This window comes from Cyprinus carpio, chromosome A7, assembly GCF_018340385.1.
Source record: "Cyprinus carpio isolate SPL01 chromosome A7, ASM1834038v1, whole genome shotgun sequence".
Classification (NCBI taxonomy): Eukaryota; Metazoa; Chordata; class Actinopteri; order Cypriniformes; family Cyprinidae; genus Cyprinus; species Cyprinus carpio.
Window position 1 is genome coordinate 9,491,756 of NC_056578.1, and position 15,748 is coordinate 9,507,503.

The window sequence follows — 15,748 nt, forward strand, 5'->3', positions numbered from 1 at the left end:
AATAATTAGATATAGGAAAAGAGAGGCAGTTATGTTTGCGTAGAGTCATATTTGTAGCCTTTTTCCTAGCATTTTTGCTTTTAAGCTACTTTAAATTCACAGAAATAATTGGAAATGACAATTAACATTGATGGCAAAGTCCCAGGTGAGTTCCCAACAGATGGCAAAAAGAGACCTTTTACAATTGACTCTCATTTGCATCACACTCGTTTTGTTTTGAAAAAGAGAACTAGGAGAAGACAAAAAAACACACCAAAAATATCCAGCTGTAACTGCGAGCAGCAATTCTAGAACACCATCTGCACGGGAATTGACCTTTTACACAATGCAAACAACTCACGATTGAAGCCTTTATTTACACTTGTACAAGTATGCATAAACACACCACACACAACGGGCGCATACAGATAAACTGTCACTCATATTTCATTTGGCTCGGGTTTCCGCACTCATTTTTGCCACCTGTTCCTGAGGGACATTGTCTCTTATGATGATATTATTTGGATAATTGTATGCCTGGACCTCTCTCGTCATTGCTTGATCATATATTATGAAAGGTGATGAGATTCACTGACAGAGCTTCTTGTTTTTTGTTCATTTAAAAAAACAAAAAAAACAAACAAACACATATTCTGTGTTCTGGGGAAAACAAGACATACTGTACAACAACATTACTTTAAATAAAGCTAAAATAAAATATAAATATTAAATTAAAAGCTTAAACTGGACTAGAAATGTTGCCTTGGCTACTACTGGTATCACTCAGATCCTATTATAGTTTTTAGTAATATTTTGAATTAGTTTTTAATATTTTAAATGAATATTTTGAAATTAAAGCAAGTTTTAGAAGTACTAAAATTTCAAACACATTTACTTCAACTAAAAATGTAATTGCAACTGAAAATATTAAAGCTAATTCAAAATATTAATATATGCAAAACTAGTACAATAATATAATTATTAAAACAACACAGCAGTATCCTTTTACAATCCAGTCTCATTTTACTGCACCATTGTGAGCTCATGACCTTGACATACAAAACACAAATTTAATAACATTATGGTTCTCTCTTTCTGTATTTCTCTTTCAGATGTGCAACATATTAAACGGAGGGACATTGTTCTGAAGAGGGAGCTGGGCGAGGGAGCTTTTGGGAAGGTGTTTCTAGCTGAATGTTACAACCTCAGCCCCACCAAAGATAAGATGCTGGTGGCTGTGAAGGTAAGGCATGTTTTTTGCAGTTAAAAGCACCTTCTTCTGGCTTTGCTTTGCTCTGTCTTTTCTCAGAATAGATGTACTTCTTCTGTGCACTCCATTCAGGAATATGCATTATGAAAGTAAATGCACATTTCTGCTCTCATTTCACTCAATCTAAAGAAGTTTGGGTCAAAATGTAAATTTTTTTGTTTTGTTTTTAGGCTTTACTTTCAACTAGGTTTTATTACACCAACTCTTCACAATCCAGTTCCAATAGATAACAGTCTTGTTGTGTGTGTGTGCGCGTGTGTGTGTGTAGTGACAAGGATAAACATGGATTGTGTGTTTTGTGTCCAAAGAATGAACCAGAAAACAAAATCTTTATTTGTGAATGACAAACAATTTTTGTCTCTAGCATAAAAATATGGGTGCTTTTCAAAATCAGTTAAGAACTGGTCTAGAACTACTTTTTAAGGCCAATAACATAATTTAACCATTGAAAAGCACTCTCCAGATATTGGTTCTCCACTTGATGTCCAATGTAAAAAATGGGTCCTTTTGCAAAAACCAGTTGAGAACAGGTCTAGAAAGACATCTTAAGGCCAATAATATCATTTAACCATCATAAAGTGCTCTCCACATCTGAACTTCCTCCTCTAATCCAATGTACTGCCTCACCAGAGCGACTGAAACTTTTACATCATAAAGATAACTGAAGATGCTGTGAAAATATTCTGGTGTCATGAGGATATCTTGCAGGATGCTGCAACAGAAAGTCAGCACGTCAGGACTGTGTTGAGTGGCATGGCACTAACACTTTCCCCGACGGAAATCATCTTCACCATCTGTGTCATATACGCCATTCTCTGTCAATGCCTCCCTCTGCTTGTGTCAGAGAGATCAGGGGAATTCTATAATTAAATTCAAATTGCATCATGTGCCATTCAGGTCAAGTTATCATTTAATTGGTAGGAGGAGGACTCACAGTGAAAAGGCTAGTAAGCACTTTGGAGTTCCTGGGAACATTAAATGGTTGTGTTTTTGTTGTGTTTTTGTGTCAAGAAATACAATTACAAACACCACTGGAAAATGTTGCAAATATTCTGAAATATCCAACCTCTGCAAGACTGGTTTATAAAAACCCAAATAATGTGCAGCAAAATGAGACATTACATTTGGATTTATTACATATACTGTTTGTATTCATAGTTTAATTTGAAAACTCCTCAATGAACTTAGCCATTAGCATGACATTGTTTATGCAATTCGTGTCACTGAAGCACTTTTGTTCATTTCAAGTCAAGCTGTGGCCTTTTGTTGTATGTTTTCATCTCTTTTCAGTTGATGGCAGACGTCCTGAAATGCAATTAGGCATATTAGTTTAACCTCCATCTCATTTCTCCTTGCCTAGAGGACAACTTCAGTAAAACGTGGCATCCCACTCTCCACTATGAATTTGTTTTCATCTGTACTCCTCCTAGACTGAACATGCTTTTTGTTTCTCAGACTCTCAAAGATCCGACCCTGACTGCCAGGAAAGACTTTCAAAGGGAGGCCGAGCTCCTCACCAACCTCCAGCACGAGCACATTGTGAAGTTCTACGGCGTGTGCGTGGACGGCGACCCTCTCATCATGGTGTTTGAATACATGAAGCATGGAGACCTCAATAAGTTTCTGAGGTATTTTTATTGGGATTTCAGTGGGAATTACACAGCACAGGCTCCTTGGAAAAACGTGCCTCTAAAAATGTACCTATAAATACAATTCACATGCAGTTTCCAGCTGAAATGTACACTAGAGATAGTAAAACACCAACAACTTGTAATCTTTATCACACAAATTATGATTACATTACAATTATGATTATTAAAAAACTTTCATGAAGTTCCCTGCAAGATACTATGTTATGACCTAAAAAAGCTTTTACTATAGCACATGATTTGCACACCGATACATTGCTCCATATGTATTTTAGGGATGTGCAAGAATAGCGGATTAGTCGAAATTGAGTCATTTTAATGTTAAACTTTTTAAAAATCAAATATTTTGAAATGTGAATATCTGGAGCGGATAACAAAATTAATTTAATTTCGCCCCAGACCTTGCATGCGTTTTCTTCGTGTAACTCAGTGCCTGCTCGGAAATGTCCGCTTGGAAGCAAGGAGCAAGGTGTGAGAGTATTTATCGTTTTAAAGGAGGAAATATTATGAATGAAAGGGAACTGACTTTCTTCAAAAATATTTCGTGGACATTTTTTTTTTCTCTGTATAATGCCTTATAAAATGTATTGCTGTTTTGTTTACAGGAGCAACCATGGTAACCACTGTATTTCTTCTCGTCCAAAAGCGCCACCTAATGGCAGAAAGTGGATTTCCATTTACATTCAGCACATCTGATGCTTTTGTTGCTGTCTGTCAGTGTTGTAAATTGTAACATTTTGATGGAAAATAAGAGCTCAATAACTCGAATAATAAGGTGTCTGGATTTAGTTGACTGTTTGATTCATAGTATTCCGAAAAGGACTGAATAATTACAATGTTTTTGAATGTCCTCTGAGGGTTTCTTACTTAGTCGACCAGTTGGTTAAAAAAATTCCATTTAAACAACTTTGAAATTAGTCGTAGCGCACATCCCTAATATGTACACATTTTTTCATGTAGTAAACTTGCTCGGTAGCCCACCTGGTACAGCATTGCACTTGCAGGTGAGCCCTGTGAAACACAAGTCACGATAAAACAGCTCAATGACTGGTAAAAGCAAGCTAAAATCTATTGTCTTATGTTTGCTTTTGTTAACAATATCAGTTAGGTTTTGGGTTGTATTTAGTGTAGGTATTATGTTATTTTCAAAAGGGAAAGAATATTTACCTTTCAGTTCCACTCACTGGACACTGGCGCGATATGTACATCAGCCAAACTAATAAAACATTGCCAGGCACACTTCTATCATCACTTACTGGACATTTCACTTTTAAAGTGCCGCAAGAAGTGACATGCAAGAAGTGACAATATAATTTTGCAGAAATGTTGCCACAGGTAATGAGTCTGGGCTGGAATTATAGGACTACAGTATATTATGAACTCCCTAAGCAAAAGCTGTCTGAAATTGTAGGTACTGAAATTATTCTACCTCCTAAGATACCTAATGTTGACCAAAATGTTTGGGAATATCACATTTCCTTCATGAATGATGTAATTTTATCATGCGTTGCAACAAGCAATGAATTTTTTTTATATGTTGGATAGAGCCAACCCAGAGGAAAATGTTATTGCTCACAGGTAGCACAGTAAACTTAATTGAGTTCTGTTCTTCTTATTGTAGTACCAACGTTCTCTAAAATATATTTTTTTCTTAAAATCCTTAGGATAAATAAAAAATATGCATAATATTTCAGATAATTTGATCTTTGAGCAATTTCAAACATTACTGAGGTCTCTTCTGAAGATTTTTTTGTCATTACTGTTTAGCAGATGTCCTTCTGATATTAAAGAGAACTGAAAGATTTACTGATGGGAAGTAGTTATATAGAGTATGATTTAAAATATGTATATGTAGAATTTTACCATTTCAACTATGAGTCATATAAGGTTACTGCTCCTCAAATCAATCAACTATGAAATTTCATGTCAGTTTGAATGTTTTTTATGTAGACAGCTGCCCATGTAGGCATTAGATATGTCTTGTTTTGAGACACGAGATTCTATTTCAAAATGGCAGCATGTGATTGAACTTCATTGCATGCATGTCGCAAGGCCATGTGAATTATAATTTGCAGGGGAGAACTGTGAAAATATAAAGGCAGATAGAGTACTGGAGTGAGATGATTGTCTCGTGGGAGCAAAGTGATGGGTGAGGATAATAAATTATTATTTTGTGTAGTGAGAGAATTTTTTCTTACACTTATGCAGATGGCCAGACTTGCATTTCAAGAAAAAAAAATGATGACATTCTTTTTAGAAAAGCTGCAGTGATACTTGTTGATTTTCATGGACAGCAAAATGATTTATATCATATTAGACGAATCAGAGTATACAGTATAATTTGAAGAAGAGTGCACAACAGTGTACAGCTTAGTTTTTCAGCAACCATAGTTATGACCCCCCCCATTCATTTACCATTTACTCTATAGACATTTCAAGAAATACCCTTCAGCAATTTTAAGTTAAGTCATAAACTAACCAAAAGTTCAATCTCAACTTGTGGTTTGGTTTGGTTCATGACTCACAAACTTTGATTAGAATCTAAATGTATTTAAAATTTGCATACAAGGTAAAGACTATATGTAATTGAATCATAAATGATGATACATTATAAAAGCAAGGACTAAGTTGTTGATTATACACTAGTTCAAATGTTTGGGGTCAGTATAATTTTTATTAAGTTAGATTTATTTACATTATAATACTTTTTCAGCAAGGATGCATTAATAAAAAGTGACATTAAAGTCAAAAATTATATTTAAAATAAATCCTGAAAAAAAAAGTCTCACGGTTTCCACAAAAATATTAAGCAGCACAACTGTTTACAACATTGATAATAATAAGAAATGTTTCTTGAGCAGTAAATCAGCATAGAATGATTTCTGAAGAATCATGTGACACTGGAGTAAAGATGCTGAAAATTCAGCTTTGCCTCACAGGAATAAATTACATTTTAAAATACATTAAAACAGAAAACAGTTATTATGAATTGTAATAATATTTCACAATATTACTGTTTTTACTTTATTTTTGATTAAAGAAATGCAGCCTTCATGACCATAAAACACTTTTTTAAAAACTTTTTTTTTTTTTTTTTTTTTTTTAAATCTTACTGACCCCAGTGAATTAATTGTAATATAAGTTTCCTACAAAGTGCACACTATTCAAATACATACACAACATACAAGTTTTTCTTGGAATGTAGGGAGATTGCTGTGCACATTTGGTGGGATTCCCATTTCTATGGTAACTGATCTCTCTTCAGATTATGAAAATGAATGTTTTTTGGGGGGTTTTCGGAACCAGCCTGTTGCATTCTAAAGCAGCACTGCTATTGGGATTGTTAGCTCTCTGATGGTTAGCTCTTCAACATACAGTTGAAGAGCACACTGCTGAAGTGGCACTGACCAGAAGTGATACACAAATTACAGTCGAGCCCTTTTGAACAGCCACCTTATGCAAATGCTGCCGCAATCAGACAAAAATCATTTTCCCTGAGTGAAGAGAAAATCGAAAAAGTTAACTAAATAGGTGATTTTATTTCACCAGGCAGTTGAAGTCAAAGCACATCTTTCTTTACCTTGACTTACTCACTTCAAATTAGACAGCTTTACAGGATTAAAGGATTAGAGGGGGGAATTATTTTATGAGGCAATAAGGCGGTGCGTTTGAACACTTTGACCCTGTGCCCTTTTACATTGATCCATAATCAATTTTCCCTGCTCCGATCCTAAACGCAAGTAATTGCAAACTTGGATGAAGCTCAGCAGTCAAGGACAATTACTGCCAAGAATAACAAGTGCCTTTCTCCCCATATTTCAGAGCCCATGGTCCAGACGCTATGATCCTTGTTGACGGCCAACCGATGCAGCCTAATGGGGAACTTGGTCTCTCGCAGATGTTCCATATCGCTACACAGATAGCGGCAGGCATGGTCTACCTGTCCTCCCAGCATTTTGTGCACCGTGACCTGGCTACTCGCAACTGCCTCGTGGGTAACGGCCTGCTCGTGAAAATTGGAGACTTCGGGATGTCCAGAGACATCTACAGCTCAGATTACTATCGAGTAAGTTTAATTAACTAATTTTTTTTGTGGTAAAAAAAAAAATAGCATCACGGCTGGTACTTTTCTTTTTTATCTGCACTTCTTAACCTAAAATATAGGAATGTTCTGGGTTATTTTGTTGTGACTTAATGTGAATTACCAAAGAAAATAATATTTATTTTATTTTCAACTGTGTGGATGAAACCGGTGAAAAAATACTGACTTTACAACACAAATAGATGTATTGTAGTATAACTTTGCAAAGGCAAGGATTGAAAGTGAATTTATCACACTATTCTGACATTAACAGGATGTTTATTTTTTTATATATATATTTTAATATTTATTGCATAACCCCGTTTACTTACATTCTGCCCTACAAAGGCAAAAGACCTTAAATCGCTAGAGTGTGAAACTGAGAAAAACAACTTTAAAGTTTTTTACTTGTCCAGCCAAATTATTTATAGGTAGAACACTGGAAATTTAACAATTAGATGTTTTAGTAATGAAAATGATCTACATAAAAAAATTGTGAGCTCAAACTTGATTTTTACCCCATTTTGAAGTTAATGTACTCTGCCTTTGCATTGTCTGCAAAACGTGAGAAGTCACACCAAGGCAAAAGGCAGTAACTTCCACATTATCAGTATTTGGTTGCTGATCACCATTTACAAAATCGTTATAGTGACATCTGTATAAAATCTAGTGATCATGGGCTGTCTCATATAGGATATTGCATATAGTAATGTGACTGTATTAAGGTTTTTTTTTTTTTTTGACCGTAACAAGCAGACTAAAAGTTAAACATGAGTGGATACCGTGGATATCAATTTATTTGCTATACTCAGTAACGTAAAAGAATGCTAGACAGCACTGCTTTTATAATGACTTGTATGAAATAGCCTAACCTAAAAGAGCAACTTGTGGATTGATGTGAATGCTAACAAGTGGGAATAATGCTCAGAATGCTTGTGGAATAAACATCTCCGATGACGTTCATTGCCATGGATTGATTTTATTGGGTTACAAGAAAAGGTAGGATATAGATTTAATTGCATACTGTTAGTAGGCTACTGATTTTATGATTGATCAAGTTAGCTACGGCATTCGAGTCCTCACGGGTCCAACTAGAAGTGACAGCCTGGTGAATAATCTGCATTACAAAAAGAAAAAAAAATATTTAATGGTTGTTCACGATTACGTACTGTATTGCTGCCAAGGTATCTTGTCTTTACAGTGCTTTGTTATATGGAGCTGTTTGGTAGATCGCGATCTATCTAATTAGTTTGTCTACACCGTAATTAAAATGTGGCAGACTTTAATGGACAGTAAAACAAAGGCAGAACACTGTATAACTCCAAACCTGCACCGTAACTTCATATTGACGCACGGCTAAACAAACTCAATTTGAGCTTTCTAAACAAAGTGAAAGAGCGGTAACTGGTGTTATACGGTGTTCTGCCTTGGTTTCTCCGGGGCTTTTCGAAGTTACGGTTGAAACGACCCATTATTTTCTCGGAAAAACAACGACATTGACTCAAGGTACTTATACACATGATAAAGGATGTCTTGAATGTCCCAAAAATATCCATAACTCATTTTTGACAAAAATTGAAGTTACGGTCTTTTGCCTTTGCATGGCAGCATTGTAAGTGCCAGACTACTACCATAATATTTGCTTTCTTTCAGTTAATGGATTAGATTAAATAATTTTCTGTGGTAGCCAATATTATGACTTTGGATTTAATCTTTTTGTCAACTTGATTTCTTTCAATTACCACAGATATGCATTTCTTTTTGGAACTGATTGATTGTAGACCTCATTGCCTCATAATTATTTATGGATAATTTTGGCAATACAGACTCAAAAATGCATAAACCCAGATCAATGAGGCCTATGATCACTCCATTCCAAAAATAACTGATTAAAGTTATTAGATCAAGTTAAATGACAAGGACTACAAAATATTCCACTGAGAAACTGGATTGTGGAGAGTCTTTGTATTCAAGCCAGTCAAAAGCTGAAGGCCAGAAACATCTTTATCAGCCGCACATACACACACTTACGCACAGTCTGCAATATTGAAAAAGCAGAGAGATTACGAAATTATTACCGCATTGGACACGTTCACTCTGTCAAGTGATTATAAATAGAGGATCCTGCCAAGCACATAATCCACACATGGCGAGTCATATTGATGTTTGTTGTCCTCTGGGGCTCGAGCGTCTGGCCACAGGAATGGAGCATGACTGGAAGAGAGATTGAGGTACTTTCATCAGTGACCAATTCAACCGCCTTTGTCAAGATGTTATAAGTGGCACATCGACGTCCTGTCAACTAATGGCCTGCCGAGTATCTTTTTGCATGAGATATCTTTGATAACTCTGTTTAGAGGCGCTGATGGTTGTACAGAAAACTGATTCAGGGAAAGTCACAACACAGGCTAGATCCCGCAAACATGCTGCAGATTGTCTTAGATGTCGTCTTGGGTTTTCTTCACCACAAATAGCTGATTACACGCTATAAACAAGTGAAATGTACAGGTCACCCTGTCATTTTGGTTTTTAACACCATGTAAATAAACCACTCATGACATTAAATGTCATCACATCAGCAAGGTTTTCTTTCTGGACTCTCGAACATTCCGTTTTTACTTGAGATTCAGCCAAGTGTTTTAAAAGGTTGGGGAAATCTGCTATCGGTCATGGATGCATGAATTTGCTTCCCCTGTTACTAAGTATAAAAGCGTAAATGCCCAGAGAGCAGCTCTAGTTGGGCTGTAATCCATTCTCCACCATGCTGCTTTGCTCTTCATACCCATAATCCAATCTAGCCCTCTACCACTGAGCTACAGACTAACCCATAATCCAGTTTACAAACTACCAAAATAAAAAATAAAAATAAAAAAAACATGTTGCCTTCTTCCTGAAACCCACACCACGCTGACAGAATGAAAATAGTCAATCAGCATGAGAGATTCTTCTCATTCCACTTTCAATCTTTTATTGCCTAATGGGCTTATCAATTTTCAAACTGTCAAGCTAATTGCTCCAGTCTCAACCACAAAGCCCAAGGTGATACAGTGGATAGTGGTTTGAATGATTGTTTAACCAATTTTAGTTGCTCGCCTTAATCAGGGATTTGAAAGTAATTTACATTATTTAAGGGCCAGGATGTGTGTGTCTCTCTCCTGTAAGTCCATTATTAAGATTACTGTTACTCAACTCATTTAAATTAGCAATTAGCAATTCACTTGAATATATCCAGTAACTCTAATACCATTTGAACTACAAGCTGTAGGTCACTGTTCGAACAGAATTCACATTGTTTTATATTATTAGAGTTATATGAATTCCTTACAATTTGATGCATTTTAATTCTTCTTATTTGGCATCTTGCCTGCTACCTCAATTCAAATTTGAATTTTAAAGTCAGTCTCAATTCAACACTGGCGAACAAGTGTGCAAGACACTGACTTTTTATTAAAAGCTTTTATAGATACAATAAAACTTGCTGATTACAAGAGTTGACAGAACATATTGGTGTTTTTAATTAGCTAGGCTTTCAGATGTATTTTTTAGGAAAACACATATTCATCTGATACATTTACGTAGATTTTGCTTCATGCAAAAAAAAAAAAAAAAAAAAAAAAAATCTAATATCACAAATGAGATGGTTTCACAGCAGGGGTACTGCAGTGAACAGATATGAGAAGCATCTGCAATGTAAAATACAGCTTTTTATGTCATCCATCCCTAGGATACTGAATTAAAGAGTTTGCAGACCTTTTCTTAAAAGAGAACATATTAGAGTTTATATGAGAAGCAGGGCAATGATTACTGTGTAATAACTGTGTAGTTACTGAGGCAGGAGAAAAAAAACAATTCTCTGATGCATCGCGATTCTCTCTTCAGCAATTCTGAATCGATTCTAAATATTTCAGAATCTATTCTAAGCTTGGTTTTTTCGCACATATGGCGCATATGCGCTAGAGATAATCGTGGTGGGCTTCTTTGCACAGGATATGCTCTGTGAGACATGTGTGCATTGCTTGACAGTGTGTGCTTCCACCCGCCGTTATTTCAGTTTTTACTTTAGATGTGCTTTCATTGATGCCGTTTGGAATGCAGTAAGTATTAGACGCACAAAACTTATGTACTGACAGACTTTCATGTGTGCTTTGTTTTTGTTTGTCCTGAAGCACTTGCAACTCTGAATACTTTTATGAAACGAAATTGATGTAAACACAGTCAGTTGTGTTTTCAGAACAGGACAAAAACAGCTAATATGTCGAAATAGATCTGTGCATTAAAGCACTCTCAGATACTGAAAGTGATATTCGTAATCTAATCGAATCCTGAAACCAGTGAAGATTCACACCCCTAGTAGGATGTTCTTTAGTAAGTGTTATAAATATGTCACAGACATGTCAGCGTTGTGTCAGAATGAGTACAGTGTGCACTACGTAAGTTCATGGACACAACCACCTCTAGATACAGTACACAAGTGTGATTTCACGTGTCATTGTCAGCACACAATTCATAATGTAATGCTATCATGTCTCGCTGCAGAGGGTCCCAAGGGTTTGAAGACTCTTTGGGTTAATTACCCTATTGAGTTGCCAGGTTGAGATGTTACCATGTTTGGAACCTTCATTTCACGTCCCCTCCCAACTATCACTTGCAATAGGAGCAGCTAAAATACCAATAAACACAAACTCATTTAAAGAACAGGCTGAAAAGGTTTTGATAAGATATTGACTATTTGCAGCAGACAGTAGTCACAGGAAATTGGCTAATTTCTTACGTGGAGGTGGACTTCCATTAGTCTGCTCTCAGCCAGCCGGAAGTAGGATCAATGTAACGGCACACAACAGAGGGAATAGTAATTACAAAGACAATTCCACGCTGAGCTGGAAGGGCTCCAGCAATACCCAGTAGTCTCTTAGACATTTCATGCTGGCACAACATGATGAATGAAGTGGAATTGATGTGAATAAGAAATAGATTTGAGAATAAGCCATTTTAATCGAAACTGAGTGCATGCACAATTAACAAATTATTGTTTAGTCAATTCTCACACTCAAAGCATTTTACAGAGTGGGTCAATGTGTTATGTTCTGTTCTTATAAATTATATGATATAAGAATCACATTACGAGACCCCCATGTGCTGTGAAGAACAAATTTCTCTTGGCTGCTTTCATTAAGGACCTATCAGATGATCTGTCAACTATGGCTGAAGTAAATGTTAAGGTTAAAAGAATATCTCCCAAGTGGTTGGAAAGCTCTAAATATACACCTTTTTGGGTTTTAAACACTTTGAGTTATTAATATTTCTGCATTTAGTCTTTACGATATTTAGAAAACTGGTTACATTCTTATGGTTTGGAGCACAACTTCTTCTCTCCAAGTGCAATTTGGTACAAAATGTAGAAATGTGCCAAAAGGCTAAATTAAATGTTTGAAAATATAAATTTTGAAATGTATGAACAATGTAAAATAAAATCATTTAATTTTACCACGGTGTGTTTTGCAGAGGGTTAAAAGACATTAGGGCTGTCAAATTTAACAAGTTACTTTTTTTTTTCAGTTCATCCTTTTTTTTCTTTTTTTTTTTTACCTGGCATTCTTTGGCTAACTACATGCTGAATGGTTACAATTAATGGTTAAAATTGAGGGGAAATGCATTTAATACAGACATCAGTAGCAATATTGGTATCAGTGATAATGGCCTTCATGAATAATATGCAACTCAGTAAAAAGAGATCCATCAAACTTATTTAAAATAGACCATCTTTATGTTATTTCTGCATTAATTCGGAGATTCAATGTGAAATTATGACAAAATAAATATATTATATGTGATTTATCTTGATTTATTACAGAAAAATGTTCCATTAATTAGTTGTTTTTTTTTTTAATCAATTGAAAGCTCTAGTGTAAATACACCTCCATTCAAAAGTTTGGGGTTGGTAACATTTTTTAATAGTTTTGCTCACCAAGGCTGCATTGGTGTGATCAAAAATACAGTAAAAACTGTAATATTGTGGAATATTATTACAACTTTAACTGTTTTATATTTTAATATATTTTAAAATGTAATTTTCCTTTCTAGGTCAAGGATGAATTTTCAGCATCATTACTCCAGTCTTCAGTGTCACATGATCCTTCAGAAATCATTTTAATATGCTGATTAGGTGCTAAAATAAATATTTCGATGTAAAAAAAAGTTGCTGCATAGTATTTTTTTTGGTAACAGAGACACATTTTTTTCCAGGATACTTGATGAATAGAAAGTTTAAGAACATTTATTTCAAAATAGATCTTATCTCTAACCATTTAAAAGTCATTACTGTCATTTTTAATCAATTTAATGCATCCTTGAATTAAGAATGCATCATTGCATCTTTGAATAGAAGTATTAAATTCTTTCTTTTTTGAACAGTAGTGTATATTTACAATGTTCATTCTTGCTGGTGTACATGCTCTTTCATACCCTCAATAGGGTCTGTGTATCATGCTGCGGAGTTCATTGCACTGCCACACTCACTCACTCACTCACTCACTCACTCACTCACTCACTCACTCACTCACTCACTCACTCACTCACTCACTCACTCACTCACTCACTCACTCACTCACACACACACACACACACACACACACAAACACTTTCATTACAGTTCATCAGAATCAGTGGTTTTATGTTTGTGATTAATTGCAGCTCCAAAATCTTTTCAACTTTTTTTTTTTTGATAGAAAATGCATGCAATGCTGTTTTTTCTTCAAAGTCAGCCTTTAAAAACAGTTAGAGCACATGATCTCCCAGAGCACACTGATTACGCAATTCACAGCGTCCGCCGTGTATCAGTTTATCATGGCCTGCAAAAACCAAACTTAATACATGGATGTGAACCTTAAAATATAACATTTATATTTCAGTATTATATATTCAGTATTGCTTGAATTAAAATTGCTGCATTAAAAAATAAAAATAAAAAAAACTAGTAAACTGTGACACCGTCTGTGCTGGTGTCATGTAAGATCAGAACTGTTGCATTGTATGCATATTTTCATCAAAAGAGCTTTTCACAACCAGTTAGAGCCAAAATCAGTAGACTAAGCTGTTTGCTTGTTTACAAAGAAAAGATGTTTGTGAGCAATGCTTGATGTGTTATCTGTCTTCTAGGTGGGAGGTTACACCATGCTGCCCATACGCTGGATGCCTCCGGAGAGCATCATGTACAGGAAGTTCTCCACAGAAAGCGATGTATGGAGCTTCGGAGTCATTATGTGGGAGATCTTCACTTATGGGAAACAGCCATGGTTTCAGTTATCTAACAATGAGGTAAATGTTCGCAAAAAGAGATGGAGCCATCGTTAGAACGTCAGTGTGAATATGACATTTTTAGAATGTGAGTGTGATCTCTACAGGCGGGGTGTAATGCTGTCAGAGATCAGGTTAGCAGCTCACATCTCGCCACACGCACACACAGTTCGGTTGGAAAAACATGTTATCTGTTTATTTGGACTGTATTTTAAGGCATCATATGTGCACTGACATGAGCATTAAAAAAAAGGAAGAAAAGGTCCAAAGACTGAATTGTATATTAATAAAATAAAAGTTCAAAGGCAGTTCATATTAGTCAGTCCCATTCTGCATTATGACAAGCTTATATTGTCTCTCTATATATGTGTGTTGACAATTTGTTTTAATACATTTGTTTTAAATATATTTCAATATAAAGTAATTATCTTATACATTTGTATACTTCTTATTTTAAAATTTTATATTTTAATTTAATTTATAAAAAAAGAGTTCAGTCCAATTAAAAATCATTTTAACAAATACACTACCATTAGAAAGTTTTATTAGAAATAATAAAATATTAGAAATAACTATAATAGACTAACTTTTGAATGGTAGTGTATTTGTGTGCTGTGTATTTTCGATGTGTAATATTTTAGATTAGAATGCTTACACTTATCAAATGGGAGTTTATTATGAGTGAATTCTGGGAACGGGACAAATAGAGTCAAAATCTCACCATTATTTCAACCAGCATTGTTGTATAAGATTGGTCAGGAAGCTCAAACAAATAGAGTCACAGTGTGCAACATTACTTATATTTGACTGAAATAGCATTAAAAAGTAAACACACTACTTCTGAATCAATTGCACACATTTGCTCATTTCTGCCTCTCTCTTTTTTTTGCAGGTCATTGAATGCATTACCCAAGGTCGGGTTCTAGACAGGCCTCGCCTGTGTCCTAAAGAGGTGTACGATCTCATGTTAGGCTGCTGGCAAAGAGAGCCGCAACAACGACTGAACATCAAAGACATTCAGAAAGTTCTTTATGCTCTGGGAAAAGCCACGCCTGTCTACTTGGACATCCTCGGCTAAGACAGGTGCGACGTCTCTCAGCAGAATCCAACACAATCCAGGAATAACCAAACAAGCCCTTTTCCCCGCGTCGGCGCTCCACTGTAAAAACACCAACACGTCGGAGATGGACTTTAAGTGCCTGCAACACTTTTTTTCGATACACTGAGTATACATTTAAAAAAGTTAAAAATATTTAAAAACAAACTTTTACATTTTGTTTACTGGTACAGTATATAGTGTACAGAATTATTCTATAAAGACAAAAAAAAAAGATTCCTATGAAATGATGGCGAAAGCAGAATGTTGCCTTCGGTGTGGCGGCGGCACTATGTTTGAGAAATTATGATTTTCAGTGTTTCATTTTATAAGCATATATACACACATATATGAATATATTTTTATTTATTTTGTTTCAT

At 35.3% G+C, this 15,748-nt stretch overlaps 1 protein-coding gene across 2 annotated transcripts in view; it reads left to right on the top strand.

The window, feature by feature from the left end:
- ntrk3b (neurotrophic tyrosine kinase, receptor, type 3b) overlaps positions 1 to 15,505 on the top strand; it is a 102,406-nt gene extending 86,901 nt beyond the window's left edge. For both annotated transcript variants that reach the window (XM_042759528.1, XM_042759529.1), the window contains 5 exons: positions 1,092 to 1,222; positions 2,705 to 2,877; positions 6,721 to 6,964; positions 14,135 to 14,293; positions 15,165 to 15,505. In XM_042759528.1, the coding sequence (XP_042615462.1) occupies positions 1,092 to 1,222; positions 2,705 to 2,877; positions 6,721 to 6,964; positions 14,135 to 14,293; positions 15,165 to 15,350 (893 nt within the window). In that variant the 3' untranslated portion in view covers positions 15,351 to 15,505. The remainder of the gene's footprint in view (positions 1 to 1,091; positions 1,223 to 2,704; positions 2,878 to 6,720; positions 6,965 to 14,134; positions 14,294 to 15,164) is intronic.
- Positions 15,506 to 15,748: the final 243 nt, after the last annotated feature.